This window comes from Gossypium arboreum, chromosome 8 (assembly GCF_025698485.1).
Source record: "Gossypium arboreum isolate Shixiya-1 chromosome 8, ASM2569848v2, whole genome shotgun sequence".
Taxonomy (NCBI): Eukaryota; Viridiplantae; Streptophyta; class Magnoliopsida; order Malvales; family Malvaceae; genus Gossypium; species Gossypium arboreum.
In genome coordinates this window covers 96,079,148-96,096,128 of record NC_069077.1, presented here as the reverse complement: position 1 = coordinate 96,096,128, position 16,981 = coordinate 96,079,148, and the positions used below count along the sequence as shown (strand labels likewise).

Below are 16,981 nucleotides of genomic sequence, written 5' to 3'. Positions count from 1 at the left end.
TGTGCTTAAGCCGTATGGGTGATATAATTTTTATAATTTTTCATAAAATAGGTGTAGACTTCACACAGCCAGGGCACACGCTCGTGTTCGAGGCCGTGCCATCCATACGGTTGAGACACATGTCTGTGTCTCTGCCCGTGTGCTCAATAATAAGTATCTTGTTTGACAACAAGTAGGGTGCAGGGGATACATATCCCGAAGACATGCCCATAGAGACACACCCGTGTGTCTACCCGTATGGACAAAAATAATGCTATTTACCTAGCCTTTTTGCCATCCTTCCATGCACCAACCTACACAACAAAAATAGCACCAATCTAAGCATATATAATCAACTAAATCAGCCACAAGCATGTCAACAACACATCATTCCCATGCCACCATTTATCTCATACAAACATCACATACTTAGCATCTCAACCCATGCAATATCCACATCTATGAAAGACATCATCATATGCATATAAACTTAGACCAATATTAGCTAATTTCAATGGCAATTTACAAAATGTATCGTCAACCATACTAGACACTTAAGAATTTGGATATACATTAACATCATACATGCACCAATTGAACACCCTTGGCCATTCCAATGGCTAAGTCACAAAATATTACCTACAAGCCTTTATCTATGCCAAGTAGCTTATACATGCCATTATACCAAAATGAATCATTTAGTTTACCACAAGGAGATTTGTGGATGGTGTGATCTTGCTCTGACCGAATCCTCCAACCTTCGCGAGCCTTACAAGCACTATAAAACAAGGAAAAGTAAAACGGGGTAAGCATTTTCATCTTAGTAAGTACACGTAATAGAAAGAAAACTTACCAGTCACAACTATTAAAATAAGCATTTATACGCGTTCATTCCATCAATAATTTTGACAAGTTACCGAAATACATTCACTCATTAAACAAGTTAGTCATACACATCATAAAGTATTCAAACCAATATAGATGAGCTCACCATAATATAAACTTTCATATTAATTCACTTTTCCATTTTTCGGGACTTCCTTTCATTGAACTATTGTAATTTCGATGGATACTCGGGTAGTATATTCGAAATATACATGTCAATCGTCTATCAATTCACATCCAGAGTGCTCCTTAAGCACATATTCATAGAGTACACTCTCGAGCCACATTCATATAACAGGATTACCAGTCCAGGCTAAATCTTTTCAATAACGTTAGCTCTGATGAGCCTACTATGGATTACCCGTCCGGGCTAAATCCATTTCATAACATTTGCTCAAGAGAGTGCAGCTCAGGATTACCCATCCGGGCTAAATCCTTTCTATATTATTTTGGTCATTTCAAGAAAATTATTATAATCCATCGAAACACAATGTTCAACCGGGACTATGACATTTTATTCATGTTTTCCATCCTATGATTATTTCATAGTATGTATCATTATGTATATATTATCTCAATCACACAATTCAATTAAAACATAATAACGTACCAAATTAAATTACACGAACTTACCTTGAGAATGGTTCGTATTTGAAACTCAACTAATCCGAGACTTTCCGTTTTCCTCGATCTAGTTCCGTAATCGGTTGTTCCGGGTCTATACAAGCAACTTTGACTATCAATTCATCATTTTACACATACATTTACATTAATTTGCATTCTAGACAAAATTACAATTTTGTCCCTAACTTTTTGACATTTTATATTTTAGTCCCTAGGCTTGTAAAATGAAATGTGTTCAATTTATTGGTAACCCAAGCTTAGCTAAACCATATACATGTGCAAATCAGCCCACATTTTTCATCAAATCACTTCTTTACTACACGTTTTATAACTTTTTTACAAATAGGTCCTTTTATGCATTTCCATAAAAAAAATCACCTAGTAAAAGTTGTTTATTACACATCAAACATGCACAATCTAACATTAAACATCAAAATACACATATGTCTAACATGGTTCAAACCCTAGACATCAACCACATCTTAAATTAATGGTAGAAATAGGCAGATTGAGTGATGACGACTTCAAAAACGTAAAGAGCATTAAAAACGGGGCTAGATTGGACTTACAATTGAGCTTGAAAGGTGGCAAAACCCTAGCTATGTCTCCCCAAATTTTTGGCAAAAGCATGAAGAAGATGAACAAATTTTTGCTTTATTTTCCCTTTTTAATTCATTTAATAACCAAATAACCAAAATGCCCTTAATGCCTTACTTTGAAATTTCACCTAATCATGTCCATTTTTGTCCATAAACTTAACTAATGGCTTAATTATCATATAAGGACCTCTAATTTAAAATCTCATAGCAATTTGACACTTTTAACATCTAGAATTCAAGTTTTTCACTTTTTACAATTTAGTCCTTAAAACTAAATTGAGTGCCCAAGCGTCAAAATTTTCGAACAAAATTTTCACAGAATAGTTTCATAAAATAGTAGACCATAAAAATATAATAAAAATAATTTTTACTGCGTCGGATTTGTGGTCCCAAAACCACTGTTCTGACTAGACCTAAAATCGGGATGTTACAAATGAAGAATAGAAAAGCCAAAGGAAAATATCACACACCAAGTGTTTCAGTAAATGCTTTCAAATATATTTACAACTATGAATGGAATGATTACAAATTAGGGGGAAGACCTCTATTTATAGTTAAGCTCCCCCAAAACCAACTGTACAGATTGAGTTACATCAACAGTCAAGATTAAAACCTATCTACAATTGAGAGTTCTAAGGGATTTAAATTCTATACAATCTTATCTTGTTAGGATTTACACTATTTACGTTGGTAACTTTAGTTTTACTAGAGTGTTTCACTGGGCCACTAAGGCTTCAAGTAGATGGCCTTCTCCATGGGTTCCATGAGTCGGCCAAGTTTAATCAGGTTAAATAAGCCCAATTCCATCAATTGACCTCTATAGGACACTCTTTGCGCAATCGTCACGGGCTTTGATCTGTAGCCTGTGACATTATCCCCCACATGTTTTCGCAATGCCCTTGTTGTGTCCTCAGAATAGCATCGATTTGACTTACCTCAGAACTTTCTCGATGCCTCAACTGATTCGTGACTAGCCTCTCTGTCAGGTAGTCCTACCCCTCTGAACACTTGCCTCGGCTTCCGTCATCTCCTAAATCGAATCATTTCTCTCCTTTTTGGTACATCTAATTTGCAAGGTCCCGCCGCTTTTACTTGCCCACATTGTGACTTGTCTCGGTCAGGATCCCCTTAATTCGCACAAATAGGCTTCGACATTCCCACATTGAACACTTGGTTAACCTTGAGTATTCTGGCCAACTCTGGTTTGTAAGCCCCTTGACTTATCTGCTTCAAAACTTTGAAAGAGCCCCTATGTCCTTGCCAAGCCAACAAGTTAGAATGAAAAACACTATAAAAGCGTTTGAGATGTACCTCACTCATTGCATTTACTCATCTTAGTTGCCCAGTTTGCATCACCACTTTTTCCCAAAAGTCTAATGCACAACCCACCTTTCTCTTAGGTGGTACCCCCACTGATAACTTAATAGGCATCAATCAATTTTTTGCCCTTTTAGCATTTCCAATGGGGTCTTTGTAGCACCCTTCTAATCTATCAAGTCAATGTTCTTTCCCTCATGAACATCCTCAGCTAGTTCAATTGTGAAAAATACCGTCGTCCTGCCCCTTATGTCTCGACTGACTGGCACAACACATTGTTGTTGTTGAGTATCCATGATGTATATATAGTTGACAAAAGGAACCAAAAGAGCGTTAATCTTGTCAAGGCATCCAAGTGAATTACCTCGTAGTCTTCCTTCCCTTTCTATTGATAGACCTGTAGCTCAACTTCTTATGTTATTCCCATAGTTAGGACCTCTTTGGAATTAACAGTCTTGATCTTCTTAGTTTATTCACTAATTGAGAGACCAAGTTTACCCACAAAATTTTCTGATATGAATAGGTCTGATGCCCCAAATCAATATGAGCACTCTTTTTGACATGTAATGCTGATGTTCACATAAATCAACCCTTTCTGCTTATGATCCCTCTTCGCTTTTGTAGAATTGAGTATTGTCAACCAAGCTTCAAAGCCTCATTCTCTGGCTCTATTTCCACTTCTTTACTAATCACAGAAGTCTTGGATCACTCTAGGCAATCCCATATCCTATGCGGACGACAACATAATAAGCATTTTACTGGCTTCTTCTCATTCTCTTTACCCTACTTATCTTCGATCCCACGCACGATCGAACGAAGCCTTATTGGCACTTTTTTTGGATCATTATCCTCTTTGATGGAAGAAAACACGAACCACTTCAGATTGTCCCATACCATATGTAGACCTTTATAAAAGAAACATTCCAATGGGCCCTTCAATTTATTGTTGGGCTTCCTCTTCTCATTTTATGGTTTTTGATTGCCAGCATTATCATTGCCATTCTCGACTTGTCCTTCTTCATATTTTCCACCATTATCCTTTCCCTTGGGCTTGTAAGACTCGAACTTGTCTTTCCTTAGAACAAACTCGATTAAGGACTCTGCAACAATCATTACTTTAACAGTTTTTGGACCCCTCGACATTCTAATTCCTGTCTCACCTATGGCTTCAAACCATCCATGAAAAAGAAGAATGTCTCTTTCTCACTTAGATCCATGATTTAGAGCATCAATTCACTGAACTCCTTCACATTCTCTGTGTAACACCCCTAACCCGTATCCATCGCCGGACTAGGGTTAAGCGGCATTACCAAACATATCGAAACACTTCGCATTCAATTCACAAACATCATAGCATCATAGTCAAACATCAACATAAGTCCTTTTCTTAGGTCAATGAGACCTTAAACATGTATTAGGAAGAGGTCGGGACTAAACTGAACATGTTCACCACTTTCAACACTTAGAGAATTTTTCTATTCTGTTAAGGTCACACGCCTGTGTGACCAGGCCGTGTACCTTACATGGGCATCAAACATACCCATGTGAACCAACCGTGCCAAAATAGAGTAGGCATACTGACTTTCACCCACGGCCAATAGACACGTCCGTGTGCTATGGCCGTGTGATACTTAGCTAGCTATTGAGTTATGCCCACGGCCATATGACACGCCCGCGTGTCAAAGCCATGTGATTTTTAAGTGGTTACTGCCAAACAAACACGACCACAAAGCACGCCCGTGGCCTTTGACCGTGTGGCACAATGCAGGCTTGGTTTAAGCCAAATTGCCACCCCTTTTGGGTCAACCTACAAGCATAGAAACAAGCATATATGTACAATCTAATTTCTCATGCTAAAACACATACATCATTTATGCAATAATATTATCAACCATTTACATACTTATAACCTTACCTATTCATACTAAAACATAATGTAAAATTATATCAAAAACATCATTCATTCTTATACCATGAATTCACCAAACTTACCTTCTCCATTATCCAACTAGAAAATGTCACTATTGCAAAATAACATCACATATCATAAGCCTTTTTCAACCATAAGTTCAAACACAAATTAGCCAAATCACATGGCTAAATATATAAATATACACACACATCAAAAAACACACTCCCAACTACTAGCCTATACATGCCATACTTCAAATATATATGTACATTTCTAAAGTACCAAAATGAGATTCGATAGTGTGGCGACAATCTTTGACTATCCCTAAGCCTTCAGTAGCTACGATAACTGTAAAACAGACAGTAATCACACAAAGTAAGCTTTCAAAAGCTTAGTAAGCTCGTACTAAAAACATTCATAGTAAGTGAAACATAAAATGACAATATATATGAGTATTTGCACAATTTCAATCCATAAAACTATATCAACTCAATGAAATTCATATACATAACATCATCTACCACTTAGGTATTATACATACCTGAATCTTCCCGCACTTATTCACTTTTGTACTCACCTTTTTGTTGAATGTTATAAGACTTTCCATAACTTATTCGTATTTTAGACATCTGCACACTTAGTGTTATATGGTTAGCCAAAACTAAATATTTCCGCACACTTAGTGCCATCTCAAATAACCGAGACTAAGTCGGTATCGCACACTTAGTGCCTCAATTAGCCGAAGCTAGTTAAATCGCACACTTAGTGCCCAAGCTAGTTTAAACCGCACACTTAGTGCCACAACTTCCGTTTCATCACCATATTATCCAATTCAATTATATACAACCTATGTATAATAAAGACATCAAAACATACTTAACATCATATTTTAAGTACGGACTTACCTTGTACTCAGAATTTGTCGACTCGGACTATCTACTCGATAACCTTCGACTTTCCTTGATCTAAGTCCGACTTCCTCCTTTTTTGATCTATAGGTTTTCAAAATTAACCCTTTTATTCACCAATTAATACAATTCCATCTATAAACACATATTTGGGGCATTTTACAATTTAGCCCTCATATTTTTACATTTTGACACTTTTGTCCCTAATTCACAAAATCACAAAATACACATAATTTGCATATACTTTTGCTTGGCCGAATTCTTCTAGTAATCATACTAGTCCACACATTTCATTTATTTCACATTTTAGTCCCTCAAAATAACATTTTCATAAATTAGCCCAATTTACTCAAATCCAACTAAAATCCAAAGACAAAACATGTAAACTCAACATCAAGCTTTCATATTTCACCATTTAACAACATAAAACTCATGAATTCATCCATGACACATTTTCAAATCATCAACAAAATCAGAAATTGAGGCATGGGCTTTATAGTACACTTAGCAACGATCTCAAAAACGTAAAAATTATCAAAAACCAAAGTAAAAACATACCCAAATTAAGCTTCCAATGTGCCGAAACCTAAAAGCCTTTATTCTTTCTTTTTGTTATTCAATTTTGGTGGATGAACACATATATGACATGATTTTCTAATTTGTTTTCATATAAATTACTTTAATAAACATTATCCCATTTTGCCCTTTTATAAACAATTATAAATTCACCTAACACATGCCCTTATAAGTCCATTAAAACTTCCAATGGTCAAATAACCACATAAGGACCTTTACTCTAGAAAGCCAACTCAAATAAGCACTTAAACATCTAGCACATAGCTTTTATATTTTATACGATTAGGTCCTTTTTACAAATTAAGCACACAAACAGTTAAATTTTCACACGAGACTTCCACACATGTCAATTCACTTACCAAATACACGAAAATTAATATTAAAATATTTTTCTAACTCGGATTTGTGGTCCTGAAACTACTATTTCGACTAGGGTCAAAACTGAGTTGTTACACATTAGATTGTGCCTTGTTGTGAAAACTGATGCAACTTAGCCCGAGCCTCCTTCTCAGCATATTGGGTGTAAAACTACTCCTTAAACTCATTCTAAAACTCTTTCCAAGTCCCAATCGTAGCTTGACCACTCTTTTCATCTGTGAACCTATGCCTCCACCAGAGAAGAGAAAAATCAATAAAATATTAAGCAACATTATTTACCTTAGCTTCGTCATCCTTGATGCCCACGGCATAGAAGTATTGCTCCATCTCTAACAAAAAGTCCACTTCCCTTGCGGACCTTGCCCCTTTAAAATTATTTGGTCTGGGGGCATCAATCTCTCAACTTAATGTTGCACTCAACACCCCTTTACCTACAATAATTCGACACGCATCAAGCTCTCCCTCGAGCTCCTCAGTTTTTGTTCTTAAATCTCCTTTCCTAGCCTCAATTTCCTCCTTCAAAGTCATCAGCATGGCTTCGTTTTCTTCCTTCATAGCTATCATCCCAACTTCAAGAACATCATTCTTTTCTGCCAACTTATCCACAGTAGTATTAAGGAGCCCTTGCAATGTGTCCATACTGGAACTAAGGGTCTTCGTCACATATTCTTTGAACTACTTTCCACTTAGGTCTAACTCATCAGTACGTGTCTCTATTACCTCGAGTGCTTCCTTCACTTTACCCATGGATTTCTCGAGATGGACTACACGATTTTCCAAAGTCGACAACATATCCCTTGACCTGCTATGCTTCTTGCCCCTCCAAACATGGGTTTTCATTGGGACATTCTGATCATCTACTCCTTTCGACATCCCAATGGCACCTTTGAACCTTAGCTTTGATACCAACTGTCACGGGGCTAGACCTTTAGTCTCACAAACAATGCGACCTTAAGCAACTTCTTTGCTCCGAATCTTCCTAAGTCATCCTAATTCTCGTAAAAGTGAAAATTCTTGCAGAAATTCTCTAAGGCACCAAAATATAGCGGAAGCAAACTCGAAACGAAAGAGTAATGAATAATAGAAAAACCAAAGGAAAATAGCGGACACCAAGTGCTTGAGTAAATGCTCTTAAATATATTCACAACTATGAATGAAATGATCACAAATGAGGGGGAATGCCTCTATTTATAGTTGAGCTCCCCAAAACCTACGGTACAAATTGAGTTACATCGACAATACGATTATAGCCTATCTACAATTGAGAGCCTTAAGGAATTTAAACTCTGTACAATCTTATCTCTTTAGGATTTACACTATTTACCTTCGTAATTCTAGTTTTATTGGAGTATTTCATTGGACCACCAAGGCTTCAAGTAGATGGGCTTCTCCATGGGTTCCACAAGTTGGGCCAGTTCAATTGGGTTAAATAAGCTTTATTTCATCAATTGACCTTTTTAGGACACTCTTTGCGCAATTGTCATAGGCTTTAATTTGTGGCATGTGACACATACGTATGATAAAATTTTTAGTAGTAATTGTTAAGTGAGATGGTGTCACAAATTTAGGATTAATAACAACATCAATTGTAGTACATTTAATATTGTTAATTTAATGTATTTATATATTTAAATTTAATTTTATTCATAATATATTCTAATTTTTATTTCAGTATCCTACATATTACTCACATTATTTATAATTAATTAATTTTAATATGGAAATGTTTTACTTCGTTTTTTAACCATTAAACCAACTATTCAATTCTAAATGAAAGAAACCAACTTGGATTGTCTAATCAATTCAATGATCAATTTAGTTCTTACAATATTAATTTTGAAATCCAAACTCGAAACCCGAAAAAGTTGAAGTACCCACTCCGGTTCCAAGTATTTTCAATTTTCAAATTTGTCCACCGCTTTACTTTTAAAGACTTATTCTAGTTTTTAGATTATAAAGATTAGATCTATCTGTTTATCTCCTTCCTCGCTCTCTTCTCAGACAAAATACAACCAGTTTCTCTCAATCTCTCTCGCAATGCCGGCAACTGATGCAGAATTGGATCTCCCTGTTAGGAATTTTTTCTCAAACCCAAAATCCACTCTTCATTTTGTTCTCTTCCATTTTCTTTATTTGTAACTTTTTTTTTTATTTCCTTTTTTTAACAGCAGCCTTCTCAGTCCGCCTTCTCTATCGGGTCAGTTCATATTTCTAGCGAAACATCTCTCCTTGTACATTTTTTTTTCATTTATAAATAATATATATTTCTTTGTGTGCTGTTGTCTTACAGAGAGTATACATTTGCGGATGCTGGGAACTTGGACCACTGTACAAAGTACTTGAACCAGACGCTCGTTACCTTTGGCTTTCCTGCTTCTCTCGATCTCTTTGCCAATGATCCGGTATATTCCTCTTTTTCTTTTAATATATATTTTATGTTTTTTAATAATCTAGAGTTAATGATTTTGTTTTATTTTTATGTGATTGACAGGTTTCGGTCGCGAGGACCTGCAATTGCATATATTCATTGCTGCAGCAGCGGCAGCGCGACATTGAATTTAGAGAGTCTGCTAATGAGCAAAGACAACGGTAATTTATTTATTTAATTTCAATTGATGTTTCAATTTTTTGAATTTGGCAATTTCTTTTCCGCCTCGGGGTTGCTTGCCTTTTATTTATGATAATTCAGTTCCTTTTATGAACTGAAATCTTATTAATTTTGGTATGTCCTTATTTACTAACATTGAGATTTAGGTTGGTGCAATTTTTTTTCCTTGATCCTGGTTTATTTTTTTATCCAAATCTGCTTCTATAATCTTCATTTACTTCTTTTTTATATAAATTAATTTTCTACCGTGGTGACATTGGCTAGATTATATTATGTTCTGGTTTCGTGTAAGTCTGCAGAATTCGATTTTATCTTTTAGGTTGCCTTTGGAAAATGGATTTCAAAAGATAGATTTCAGTTTCAAAGTAGTATAAGTTATGCAATAAAATACATGTAAACCCAACATTTATGATTATTTATTTTTTGTAAATTTTTGGATTTATTAGATGCTTAATCTTGTTGAATTTGAATTACCTAGATATATATGTCAACTTAAAAGTTAATGTTTTTTTATACATTTCAAATATATAGTCATATTGATATGTAATGTAGTAATGCATGCATTTCATTTTCACAATTTAAATACTAAATGAAATCCAATTCTGAATTTTCAAGCTCATGTTGCCAAACATAGCATTAGATTATTTAATCATTGTTTTCCCTTTTTCCTTTCATTTAGATTATTATCAGATATCTCAAGATTAGAGGCAAAAGTTGAGAGGCTTGATGCACAGTTGCAAGCTAAAGATAGAGAGATAGCAACAATTACTAGAACGGTTTGCAACTTTTCATTTACATCTTTTTTTTTATGTTGGTTTTGAGTTAGTTTTTAGTTCCCATTTAAATTAAGGAATTTGCAGCAGTGCATTATGTTTTAGGAAGCCAAATTGACTTAGTTTAATTCCTATTTAAATTAAAGAATTTATGGTAATGCTCTATGATTAGGAAGCCAAAAATACTGCAGCTTTTAAGGCACAGATTGAGAAGCTACAGCAAGAACGAGATGAATTTCAGAGGATGGTGATTGGTAATCAGGTTAGGCATATTCCACTTGATTGAAGCTTTCTGTTTTTTATTACAATATATGATTGACTGTTTTTATTTTTACTTGATACTACAAAAGCAAGTGAGAACTCAACAGATACATGAAATGAAAAAGAAGGAAAAGGAGTACATAAAGTTGCAGGTAGGATCTTATTTAGTTATTTATTGATCATTTGAGGAGAAAATAGTAAACATAAGTAGGAAATATACTTATCTTTTCTGTTGCAGGAGAGGCTGAACCAAGTCTTAATGGAAAAGAAGAAGGAATCAAGATCAGGAATGGAAATAATGAATTTGCTTCAGGTGTTAATTGCGCTGATGCTAATTTTATTACTAATTGAATCTAAATTTAATGCTTTAATGAATTTCATGATATTTGCAAACAGAAAGAAGGGCGGCAACGTGGGACCTGGAATGGGAAGAAAGCAGACAATGATTTCTATAAAAAGATTGTATGTAGAGTTATTATTTTATTACGACTCTGTTCCATTGAATTATGTTTAACAATGTCATCTTTCAGGTGGATGCTTATGAGGCAAAAAATCAAGAACTGAAAGCAGAAAATGCTGATTTAAGAGCATTACTGCGCTCAATGCAGGTATATGCTTTTACATTTAATCCTCTATTGTCATGGTTGCTCTATTTTATCCCTTATTGCTTTTAGCTAATCAGATTTTGCTGCAGAGCTAAGTGCGATTATACAGGAAAGTACCATTTTATTTCACCTAGATACGCTAATATAACCTCTTTTTTTCCTTTTTTAGCATGGAAAGATTAAGTTTGTTTAAGGTTTGCATTGTAGCTTAGAAATACGAATTGGATCCAATTGTTTTTTTTTTTTTCACTGACTGCAAATGATGCAAAATCATTTGACATCTAGCTGTAACATATTTTCCCTATACAGCTGCTAACATCTGTTTAAGAGTAGCAAAGCAATTATGCAAATACGTGTTTTATTATCTTAGTAGTTTGGTGCTGCTGTCAGCCCACTGGTGGAATTTCTTACTCTTTTTTCCTGTTTTCAGTGAAAGCACTGTCCCATGTTTGTCTTTTTGCAAGGCTCTTTGCATGTAGGATTAATTTTTGAAATAAGATTATACTCAGGAAGGCAAGAGTGATGCATCTAAAAGGGAATTGGATGATTATGAAGTATGTAGCATAAGTAACATGAAAGAATGAAGAAATGTGAGATTGTCCCTTGGCTGGTCAATGATTTTAATGATTAGTACTACCCTTTAGAATATAGTGGCTGTGGTGATATTCTATACTGGTGATACAATGCTATGCCCAGAGTATCATGATACTATATTATTGGCAAGTCTTGGTCTAGAATCACTTCTGTAGTGTTACTCATGTTACTGCATCTGTCTCACTTATCAGTTCCCTGGTACATCATTATTCTTGTAGGGAGCATAACAATTTCACAAGGGGATTGTACTCCGAGAGGAACTATTATAGATATCCTTTCTCCAATATTGTTTCATCTTTTGTATGTTGTTTGAATTAATCTAATCCTTAAGTATTGTTTCTTGTTTCTGGGCTCCTGGTAGTCAGCCCTCATTTAGTTTCCCCCCAATGAATTCTGAAAGCAGCTTTGGTTACAGGTAGATATGCGTGATTTCTTTAATGCTCCTAATGGGTTGCCAAAGCAATCTTTGCCTGTTAGTGAAAGACATGAAAATGATCCATCACAATCGCCATTTGGTGGGAGGACGGTATGAATTACTAAATGATGCAAAGTTGCTGATTTCCAGTGAGTCAAGTACTGCTTCTAACCTGTTTTAGTTTGTTGTTTACAGGATGTCTTTGATCTTCCTTTTCACATGGCTAGGGATCAAATAGAAGAAAGTCTTCGCACTAAGATGGCTTCTGTAAAAGTATTCTCTCTGTTAAATTGAGTTACATGGTTTTTAATTATTAACTTGTATGATAAGATAGATGTGTTGACAATTATTATAATTTTTTTTTTTTAATTTTCTTTTGGTTTCTAGGAGCGGATGGTTCAATTACAGGATGCGCAAAAAGGTGCTGAAGTCACTTCTGAAGCAACAGAGAGGGAGCTTGAGCTTGAAGCTCAACTTGTTGAAGCAAGGAGCATAATCCAGGAGCAGGTAGCCAAGTTTGCCAATCAGAAAACACATTCGGTGTGTTAATGAGTTTATTTGCATATTAGATACATAATGTGATTGTATTTTCCTAGATGAACGTTCAGCATTCTGCATTTCTAGTCCTCCATATTTAAGTAAACTTGTGATAAAATTTGCAAGGATCTCAGTTCAGCATTTTGGCCCTTACATGCAATAGAGCTAGGTGTTTCAATTTTTGATGTATGCCAACATAATTGACATCCCCTTGGTGTTACAATTGTGCATGGCAATTATTTAGTTCCACATTTTGGTTCTAATGGTTTATGACTAAACAAGGATATGAATTTGACAGATAAGTATTCTGATTATATGGTGTACCAATACTTTGTCTGCCATCCTTACCCTTTAATGTTAATAGAGCTTATAAAACTTAGCTAACCGTAGTTACTCTTAAGTCACTGAAGTATAAAATTTCTTTTTGTTAACGTTTTATTTAACATGTATACATTATCATTCACTCTTAAGCTTTTCTTGGTATGGAGAGTGGAAAAGAGAGAGGATGGAAAATTTGTTAATCAAATGGTTAAGATTCATAACTGCTTCTTATTTTGTAGCTTAATGATTAGATCGAGAAATTTTCTGTCCCCACTCTTTTCCATTCTCTACCATAGAGCCCTAATTCATTGAAGTATAAATTTTCTTTCTATTAAGTATCAATGTTCTTTATAACATGTATACATTATTATTCACTTTTTATTCCTTGTTATAATTGTTAGATATATATATAAATATGACATGTGGTCTTATTGCAGGCATCCATCATGTCCAAACATCTTGCCACGGCAGACAGACCAAGGTAGTCATCCTCTTGTATATGTTTTTAATTGTTTGTGTAATGATGGAAGGAACTAAGAGTCTCCATTTAAATTTGAACAGGGAATCTATTATTCCATCGCCAGCTGAGGTATAACATTGAACTTTTTCCTTGAGAATGACTGATGTGATTTTTTAAAACTTTTTCCCCATCAAACTGCTAGATTGACACTTGAATTACTGAGGCACTTTGTTTACAAGTAACTTCTAATTGGCTTTAGTTTAATCAGGTTATTTTCATGCATTGCTAAAAAGCATGAGGGCTTGTTAGAAATTTCATACTTGTTTTGAAAGTCAAACTGGGAATGAAATTTCATTCAGATAAAAAACTATAATAGAAACTCTTCCCCTTCTGGCACATCCTTCTTCTTTTAAGACTAAAGCTTTGAAGAGTAGGAACCTTAAATCAAGAAAAAAATTTTGAGGTCAATAATCAGTGATAATTTTTTAGAAAAGATGAAATAAAAAGTTAATCTTGCAGCAAAAAAAAAAAAAAAAGTCACCAAAATTCCAGAAAACATGAAGTAAAAACTTAAACTTGCAACAAAAAGAACACATGTATTTGAGCATCTGTATTTTACAGATGTAGGGTTCTAGTCCTACAAGTGCATATATATATCTCTGTCTGTTAGGCCTTCTGTCTAGGGGTTTGTTGTACCAACTTTATTCTCTTCTCCTAAAGGGTTATTTAATACATGCCAATCCTGTCTACCCTTACATAAGATAAAACATCACTGGCATACTTGACTTCTACGTGTACACACTAGTACAGACATCATGTGCTTCCAATTAAATTGTGAGCACCCTTTTCAGCTGGCATCTTGATACGAGACAACCCCCACATTAAAGCATCCTGTGCCCGGATGGTGCTTCCCATTACATCCCTTCTGTCATAAAGAAGAGTTTATTTTTGGGGAATTGATACATAGTAATAACACGAAGTAAGATTTCTGCTGTATAGATACTGAGGATGCATGAGGTTATGCCGAAGGTGCCTGATTTCTACCTCTTTAGGATTGGTGATCTGGAATTACATGAGAGATGTTGATGGGGTTTAAAATTGCTAGGCTTATGATGTATTCGCTGTATCTTTGTTCCACCTTGACCGGTTATTCTATAATCCGTATCCTCTCTAGCTATTCCAGATTGAGACCAATTGATTGCTTTTATTTAACACGAATTCCTCTTTGTAAAAGGTTTTACCTTGAAAAGTGTCATTCTTAACCAAGGAGATAGGGTATAAACTATTAAATTAAATATAGGAATAACTACTCAATTTGATTGCAAGTTTTTAATTGTTAGGTTTCATGCTGTTTGTAGTTTTTGTCATTCTGATTGTCTTAATTTTCAGGGGGTATAACATAAGCCTAAGGTCCATGTCTGCAATTTCGGATTAAGATCAACTGAAGTTGGTTATTGTGAAAAGGTGTGCAGCAGTAAGCTAGCTAGTAAATTGTGGAGTCCAATATGGTATTCAGATTGTAGTAACTAAATTAAGGATCTATTCTGAAGCTGTAGTGTAAAAGTAATTAGTTTTTAGGAATCTTCGGTTGTATTTGTAAATTATATGCCCACTGAGATTTCTTTATCCATTTGTATCCCATTCTTGTTTTAAGTAAAAGAACACGCCTCTTGTGTATTGGTAGTTTGATGCACTTTGCTTGCCATAATTAGGTCTTTCAAAGTGAGTTTTTAGAGTTTTAGCCTTGTTGTCAACAGGTATGCATTTGTCTATGTTAGAAGCCGTAAAGATTTAAAGCCATAAAATAAGATTTATCATGTCAAATTATTAAGAATAAATTAAAAAAACTAGATGCAGAAGTCTATTTGAATTCATTGATATTATGAGATTTTGAAATTTTTTGGTTTTGGTCTTTTAAATTAACATTTAATTATTAGAGAATGGTAGGATTTTTTTTTTTGTGCAGATAGGAAAGTTACGTATGCAATTTGAGGATCATACATTAATATATAATTTTGCATATTAATTTTCGCTTTTTATCAGTTCATCATCAATTAGAATTAATTATTAGAGTATCTATACATATTTAGTCATACTTTATTTAACAAGTAAAGCTCAAAAATCTTAATCAAATTAGATCATTTTAATTTGGATTAACATTTTATGATAGTAAATAATATGTAGTTATTTTTATTATATATGTGATGTTCATATTTTTCAACAATCTCCCACTTGGATCCCTTACACAAACACACATATATGTATATAGATATATACATATATATATATATATATATATACTAATCACTCTATAATTACATATTATATAATTTTATAAGTTCAAAACTTTACTATTATATTAGAAAGGTATTTCAAACAATCTCGTCTATTGATTATGTCAACATAGAATCAAGATGACTTTCGTTATATATATAGTAACTAATCCATCCTTGATCATGTATATTAATACAATCGATGTCATAGATCAAGTATACATGTGTAGCATGAAAATTATATGCAATGTGATTTAAACATGTCTATTTTCAATTGGTCTTCCTTAGTATGAGATCAAACTTTACCAAAATTAAAGTGTGGATAAACCATGTACACTTTATTTCTATAGAAAATAATCCTAAATTATCCATAAATTGAAATAACAAAAAATGTGTATATAACAGAAAAAACATTTAAACTTATAAACTTCCCCTAAAACCAAATATCTTGCAATGACATTATATCCATATGAGTAGTGTGTTCATAAAAACCTTGGGTGGGAGTCTCTTAGTAAGTGGATACGCAATCATGAAGTTGTTCTAATATACTGTATAGATACCTGACCACTCTGAACTTACTTTAACAATTAAGATTTTAGAGTCTGTGATTTGACTTTTATCACTGGCCACAGATCAAAGCTTGTGACAAATGCATATATAGTGCCCCATGGATGTCAACTGATTAAATGGGAGCTCATTTGACCCACTTGAACTGGCCAGATTTGTGTAACACATTGAGAAGCCCATTTACTTGAAGCCTTGGTAGCCTAGTGAAACACTTCAATAAAACTAGACTTACTAGAGTAATTATTGTAAATTTTAAGGGATAAAGATGTATAGAGTTTAAATCCCTTAGGACTCTCATTTTGTAGATAGATACTAATCTCAGCCATTGATGTAATTCGATTTGTACTGTTAGATTTAGGAGAGCTCAACTATAAATAAAGGCTTTCCCT

General features: G+C 34.3%; 1 protein-coding gene across 4 annotated transcripts; it reads left to right on the top strand.

Moving 5' to 3' along the window:
* Nucleotides 1-8,940: 8,940 nt before the first annotated feature.
* LOC108473968 (uncharacterized) lies at nt 8,941-15,429 on the top strand. Of its 4 annotated transcripts, none has more exons than XM_053017982.1 (16): nt 8,941-9,248; nt 9,350-9,375; nt 9,469-9,580; nt 9,670-9,767; nt 10,466-10,562; nt 10,732-10,821; nt 10,910-10,972; nt 11,059-11,133; nt 11,217-11,282; nt 11,351-11,428; nt 12,435-12,545; nt 12,630-12,707; nt 12,822-12,941; nt 13,730-13,773; nt 13,854-13,881; nt 15,142-15,429. In XM_053017982.1, exons 1-16 carry the CDS (start codon nt 9,216-9,218, stop codon nt 15,148-15,150), a joined length of 1,128 nt encoding a protein of 375 aa, XP_052873942.1. In that variant the 5' UTR covers nt 8,941-9,215; the 3' UTR covers nt 15,151-15,429. The 4 variants fall into 4 exon arrangements, with proteins under 4 accessions (XP_052873942.1, XP_017631297.1, XP_017631298.1 ...); XM_017775808.2 differs by having other exon boundaries at nt 12,822-12,974; XM_017775809.2 differs by having other exon boundaries at nt 8,942-9,248; nt 9,347-9,375.
* The last annotated feature ends 1,552 nt before the right edge of the window (nt 15,430-16,981 follow it).